General features: G+C 35.9%; 1 protein-coding gene across 3 annotated transcripts in view; it reads left to right on the forward strand.

The window, feature by feature from the left end:
- The first annotated feature begins 396 nt into the window (after positions 1 to 396).
- The window catches only part of LOC122564856 (pre-B-cell leukemia transcription factor 3), a 251920-nt gene continuing 244914 nt past the window's right edge, over positions 397 to 7402 (forward strand). Inside the window, exons 1-2 of one of the 3 annotated variants that reach the window (XM_043720212.1) lie at positions 397 to 1404; positions 1559 to 1632. In XM_043720212.1, coding sequence (XP_043576147.1) covers positions 1205 to 1404; positions 1559 to 1632 — 274 coding nt within the window. In that variant the 5' untranslated portion in view covers positions 397 to 1204. The remainder of the gene's footprint in view (positions 1405 to 1558; positions 1633 to 7402) is intronic. The other 2 variants (XM_043720211.1, XM_043720215.1) reach the window with 2 other exon arrangements.

The raw sequence follows: 7402 nt of genomic DNA on the forward strand, positions 1-7402 counted from the left end.
TGAGTTGTTGCTCAGCGCCTGATGCTCGCAGCGCCTGAGATGGCCACCAAGCAACAATAGAGCGCTCCCAATAAAGTCGTCTGCTGCCATGGCAACCAGCGGGCTGCGCCGAATGCGGGTGACGTCAGCGTCCGAAGCTCGCTCCGTTTCGAAACGGACCAATCACAAGTTGTCGACCGTTAAACCGCAAGCCACGCCCCGTTCCCCTCCTTCTCCACAGCACGACAAACTGAACCTGACGCCGGGTGGAGTCCCGCCCCATCGGCTTCGCGATTGAGCCGACCTCACCAGGAATCCACTCACGATTGGTCAATCGAACCGCCAGTCTGGGTGGTGACGGGCAGGGGCGTGGTTTTCATCTTGATGGACGGGAAGTGGGGGGAACGTCAGCGCAAAGAAAACATTTCCGCCATCAAGTTAGAGCGACACGGAGGCATGGATTAAAAAGCGAGAGAAGCGAATCATTTCGCTTTGAAAGAATAAATAGAGAAGAGGGAGGGGGAAGCATAAAAATAATAAAACAACACAAGGGAAAGTGTGTGAGAAGAAAAAGATTTTTTTTCCCTTCAGTGTGTGTGGTGTTTGACAGGAATAGTAACCGGTAACTAAAGGTTCAGGGCAGCTCCGTGAGTGAGTGAGCCGGGCTTCGGTGGCGTGTGTGTGGAACTAGGATCTCAGTCACGGGCCGCCCTGTTGAGGGCGGAGTTTGCATTTTATATATATTTTTCCCTTCCCTTAAACTCTGACACGTCTGCAGTGAGTGAGTGGCATTGGCAGTCTGTCAATCCCTCACCAAAGCGGCCATCAAAACATAAAGAGTTGGCTCGTAAATTGATCTGGCTTTCACTGCTGGGGCAGTGCAAATAATTTTTATGATCTTTTCTTTTTTTTTATTATTTCCCTTCTGCCTTTTGAAGAGGCAGCTACTTTTACTTGATCTTGTTTCTATAGATTTTTTTATGATCTTGGATTTTGCTTCTTTTTAATTATTTTTCGCTCATCCACACGCAGCGTTCCAGCTCTTGTAGCTTTTTTTTACTATATTGGTTTTTTGTATTATTTTTGTTGTTGTTAAAAAAGGGGAAATTATAGACAAGTTTGAAAAAGGAATTGAAAGCACCTCAAAGCAACTGTCCCTGTCTTCTTCGGCTCCAGTGGTACCTGTGCTAGTTTCATTTCTTCTGTGTTACTGCTGCGGCAGAGTATGGACGATCAATCCAGGATGATGCAGACTCATCCCGGTGTAAGCTTGGCTGGACACTCGGTACAGGGGGGCATGGGTTTGCCTCCACATGTGCAAGGACATGAAGGTGCAGACGGCGACGGAAGAAAGCAAGACATCGGGGATATCCTTCATCAGATCATGACCATCACTGACCAGAGTCTGGACGAAGCACAAGCAAAGTTGGTTGCCCGCAAAAAAAACATTTTCCCCTTTTTCTTTCTTTTTCTTTTGCCTGTGTGTGATTTTGATGTCTTTAGCGCTCAAATTCGCCGCCATATTTTTGACTTTGAGTGCTATAAATCTTGTTAATTACTTATTATTTTTATATTTCAGGAAACACGCATTAAATTGCCACAGAATGAAGCCAGCCTTGTTTAGCGTCCTGTGCGAAATAAAAGAGAAAACAGGTACAGCTCCGATTAATTTTGACACACTAATCGCTACACTGTTATACTTCTGCTAGCTGAACTCCAGCGACATGTGCACCGCCATCTTGATTTCTATTTCTCTCCTATTTCATTTTGTTCACTGGAATAATGCTTCACTAAATTTAACAATTCATAACCGTGATGCTAAATGAAATGTACATTAAAATGCTCGTATATCATCCATAACATAATCGCCCTTGGCATCTATAATAGAGCTGCCTTTGGCGCACTTTGCTGTATGCGGAGTAGAAAAGTAGCAGCGTGTGTAAGATTTTACATTACAAACTAAACTACGGTTGGACTTTTAATTGAAAAAAAAATGACAATCGTATCGATATCTGGGGCAGAATGGGTGTTGTAACGTTGAAAGCGGGTGTGTTATGTTTTGTTTTCTGCAGTAATTTGAAGCGATTGCGTTCGGTAGGAGATACTGCTAATAGTCTTATTCAGAGTTCAGTGTTTTGGGGAAATGCAATATTGTAAAAATCCAACAAAATGCATTCAGACAGACAATTACAGAGTAGTTTGTTATGCTTCAGTGTGCATTAATTATGAAAAAATATATCTGGATTGCACAATGGTAGACTGGACCGTATTGCCTTTACCCTGACAGCAGCTAGTTTTCCTTGCGTTTGTGCACAGGCGAGATTACCTACAATAGATTTTGAACTCGATATAAAGAATATCTCAACTCGCGTACAGTGAGGATAATATTTAAAGCACAACGGCATATCAACTACAATAAAATATCCCTAGTTTCTAGTCATAACTTTGAAGATGTTAAATATCCGACAACTCTGAAATCAGTTTTAATGTTGAAAGTTTTTAGGGTGCGTTTTAGCAGCCCGTTTAATCCGAGATCATTGTGCAAATTATTGAAGTAACGGGGCTACATAAAATACTGAGAATGACATTTCCACCGAAGTCCTTTCATTAGGATTCGTGAACCTTTATTTCTTTTTGATTGACCTATTCTGTGATATTTTCGCTGCGTGAAGCAGCTCATTGTTGATGCGTTCTTTTAGCATTTAACCGGAAGGTTTAACTCAACAAATAACGTGAAGTGAAAGAACATAATAGATCTTTCAAAGTTTATGCCTCTTTTAGATGAATATGATTCTTACAGTATTTTACATAGCAAGAAATCAGATAATTGCGGAGATTTGGACTGGTTGCATTATGATCAAGTTTTCTCTTATTGTCCCTTCATCGGCCTTGATTTAAATTGATGTACATAGCGATAGGTAAATGTACAAATGTTGGAAATTAGACTTTGTAGGTAACGAGATTGGTAGATAGACACAGGTACATTGTTCTCTTTGCGTGAAATTGGAATTACGGTCGAACAGTTTAGGGTGTACGTATAATCTGTCCGACTAAATATAGCCATTTCCATCAAAATCACCATTACAGCAAATCTGAAAGGAACATCTAGTGTTGCATTCTGGAAAAGAAAGTTGGCGTTGTAGCGATGTTTTTTTTGTTGAAAGTTCAGACTTGGATATTAGGAAATCTGAGTTGGTGACAATTTTCTACACGTGGTGGGTATTATTTCCCAAATGACATTTCTGGCGCGATTTAAACAGGCTTGTAAAACCCGATTTTACTCTGGAGGCTTGCATAGGGAGGTCTTTAATAAATAAAACACAGCTATAAGAAATGTAGAAACACTTTCAATAACACAGGAGGAAAGTTAGTCGGAAAGCGAAAATACCAGAAGTAACCCTGTTGAAAAAAAACTAGAATTACAGAAGAAATAATTTAATAAATTGTTTAGATAAATGTATCACACAAAACAGATAAATCTATTTTGAATGTTTGTAATCCTTAAAATATGAAATAAAGCCTCGACACAAATATTGTGTGAAAGATGACGTTATTACATGAAATTCTTCAGTTCACCGGCGGATAAAAGTCTTGTAAAGGTTTTGTAAAAGTATAATTTATTTAGCTATTAGAGGACACATATTTTCATTTTACTTAATCTTCCCGTTGATTTGGTGGAAAGGAGGCAAATTATAACACTGTATGGTTGTATGTGTGGTTAGAATGTTACTGCACAAATGCATAAGAGCTGTGGAAGGGGAATATCACTGCGATATGGAATGCAATGCGTTTGTTTTATTTTGCAGAAAATATATGCACTATTCAGTTTAGGACTGGAGTTAGCAATATCCAATAGCATCGGGAAAGCTCGTACTTGTTTTGTAGCTCCTGTCTGTGTAGCGGCTCATTCCTTATTTTTACTCAATAAATGCGCCATTGTTTTCCTCCACTTGGTTTAATTATGAACCAGTATTTCGGGTAGATTTCACAGCTGCACCATCAGCTTTGTTTGTCTTGTAAATATCCACTCACTCATTATTCAGGTTATACAGTAAATTAATTGACAGATTTTAAAACGTGAGATTTCACGATTGTGACACAGGATTTGACTAATTTATTCCTGTAGATTTAATTTCAGGCTGTTTGTCTCACAAAAAGTCTACTCAATAAAGAGGTATCTATAACTACATAAAAAAGTCAAGCAAATTGTATGCACTCCTTCACTTTACCACAAGGTAGCAGGCTTTTTCATAAGTACATGAATCCCCTGCTATTCTTGAAAGTATTTTTCATTCCTCATGGATCACATTTTTATCAATTACCACTTTTAATAACTGGTAAAAACAATGGAAAGCTAGGTTCTGTTGCAATGCAACTAAATAGTTTAATACTTCATGGAAGGATTATAGACAGACTTTATGTTGCAGCAAATAGTATCTTAAAAATATTCAAAGATGCAATGTTGAAAGCTAGGGTTACTTTACATAAAGGATATTGTTATACACATGTGCATGTACCATTTTATCTACCTGCTCCAGTAGTGGAGACAGCCAGATTTATATTGGAATACAGGAAAAAAATAGATATGTAAAAGATATCAGGAGGCTGCAGTTTGGTGAATCTTTCCCACAGTTTCCATTACAGAAATTTATTTGTTTTCCAGACATAAACTTCAGTTTAACTAACCGGTTTGATTATATGAGAATTGCTTTTAGTATCGCTATTATCTATCAGCTTATGTTATCCTTTATTACCATACTTGTACAGTATGGTAATTGGCCTTGATATCAATGAACTTATATTTTGCTGAAGCTGTTTATGGTTATGATAGCCTTTACCAGTGTTAAATCGCCATTATAAAGTAACTTGTGTCTTTGAAATTAGGTTGTAGAATTTACGGAATGTTGTGCCTTTAATAATCATGATATGGTCTGTTAGAATGTCCTTCAGAAAAGTAGAAGTTTGAATAATGGAAATTTGGAAAATTCCTTGCTTTATGTTTTCTTTAAAATGAAAACATTCTGAAGGTTTCATGTGTTAAGGTTCTTTAATTGCTGAGTTTTGGTGCTTTTATTGTGAACATATGAAGACCATTTGGACCAAACTTAATTTTTTAAACACTTTAGCTTTTCATAGTTTGTAATAAATATAGAAGTATAATTATGTATTGGTTTTGATTTTTGTTCATTTGAAAGTCAGGTTTCTTTTTAGTCCAAAATGAATAAAGGTTTTGTTAATATTGCATATGGTTAAAGTTAACTTTCGTGCTTTTGTTTCGCATTATTCATGTTCTGGGCTGTGAAACAAGTTAGTTGTTTCCAATGTGAAATAACGTGGCTACTTTTTTTGGCTATAATCTTAGTAACTTGTTTATTAAAGGTAAAACTATTAGAGAACTGAAAAAATGTATGGACAGCTGTCAAGTAAACTCTCAAGATAGAGTGCCAACTTGACTGAAAAAGAAGTGACAATCATTTGCTGCAACTGTCTAATGGTTGTGTACTAGATAGTTCATCAGATTTGTAGCTATTGTGAAGCTTATAAGCGGAACAGACTTGAGGAAGATCATAAAACTTAATGAACTCTTAGGCTGCAGGAGGTGTCCGCAGGGGGAGTAAAAGGGCTGTTTGGCTGATTTGTCTGGTTGAATTCTTTATGCCTTAAGAAAGAAGATGAAAATGATCATTGTTGTCTCTAAACTTTGTCCCATGTTATTTTTGACTTTTTGTTAGTTTCATGTATGTTACGTGCATATCATGTAAGCTTCATCATGATTACATGGATTTATATCTTCATTCTATATTTGAGTTCAGAAATAAAGTAAGACCTAATATTCAAAACAAATACAGAAATGTTCATAAAACATCTTTAGTGTGTATGCTAGTTCTTAATAAGGCAGAAGCTGCTTATGTTGTAATTGCTACATAATATCTAAATAATACTTTGTAGCTTGAACTTTTAAGTTTTTTTTACGTGGAATTTGTGAAGTTGAGTCTGTTGTACAGTTTAATCTTTCATTTTCAAAAATTTTTGATTCACTGTATAAGTTAATCAAAAAAGAAAACAGCATCTCTAGCTGATGTAAGGATTTATGTTATTACAGATTAAATTGATTATTCTGAGGAGCCAATAGATAGCTCAGTAAAACTGGTAATGAAAGTGCTGTTCATTTGTTAGACAATCTCTCTCATTTTCTTGACATGATCAGCATTAATATGCAATAAAAACTTAGCACTCCAAGTTCTGTATTCAATAGTTAGAATGAATATTTCTAAAGATGAAGAGATCCTATAAGAAATACAGTAAGTCTCAGATATTTCTTATCACCACATAATTGTTATTACTATGGAACGATTATGGCAGTAAGAACAAACCCAGGAATAATTTAGAATTTAGTGAAGAGTATTGGAACACCAGATAGCTGGTATTGAACCATCTTTTGTATGAAGCTACATAACTTCAACAAAATTGAAGTATAGATAAATGTTATTTGTAAATTTTTAGAAAAGGCTGTAAAATTGCTCTAAAACACTGATATACAGCCGATTTGTAAGTTGACTATTCTTTCTGATCTAGCTGAGTCTTTTATTAGCAACAAATTTAACATTTGAGATACTTATTTGGGTTAATCTCATAGTTGATGTCATGAATTTACATGTAGAAGGATGCTCTATTTGTTCTTTTCACAGCAATCTATGTTCATGCTATTGTCTTATCAAGGTGATCTGCATGGTTGAAATTGTGCATCTCTGCCAAAGCCTACTTTAACGCATTAGATACTGACCTCTTGTCATGTTGGCATTCGTTCAATCAACCATTCATGTCTTTTAAGTATGAATTTAGTAAATAATTTATGTCAATATTTAATATAAATTTTTAACTTCTGTCAGTGCTCACTTTTATTGCTTTACCAAGCTTGCTTATTCATTCAAGCTAGTTGTTGAATTAGTCTGCCTTTCTCAGTGTTGTGCCTACTTGTTTAGAACAGAAGAAATGGTTTAATTGAGGTTGAGTTTTTATCTTTACAGCACAAGTTTAACTTTAACTGTATGAAAACTGAGATATTTAACACTGCAAAAATCTACATTTTGTACCTATCTGATTGTTGAAAATATGAGGAAAGATTACGCAGAAGTTAGTAATTAATTTGATAACAACATATGCTGCAAGTCAGAATGTAATAAATTATAAATATAACATTTTGAATTTATGGAATAATTTCCTGAATTAGCACTGCAGAAGTCAAGTAAAATTGACCAGAGGTTAAATCAGTTTTTGGCACTTAACTAATTCACAATGGTGTTTCAATTTGAAATGATTCAGTAAATGGGAAATACAATATTTTTTAGGGAAGTGCTTTGCACATCTTTTTCTGCTTTTGAATTCAGGAAATACCTATTCTATTTGCGTGATTTTGTTTTAA

The sequence above is a fragment of the Chiloscyllium plagiosum genome, chromosome 30, assembly GCF_004010195.1.
Source record: "Chiloscyllium plagiosum isolate BGI_BamShark_2017 chromosome 30, ASM401019v2, whole genome shotgun sequence".
NCBI lineage: Eukaryota > Metazoa > Chordata > Chondrichthyes > Orectolobiformes > Hemiscylliidae > Chiloscyllium > Chiloscyllium plagiosum.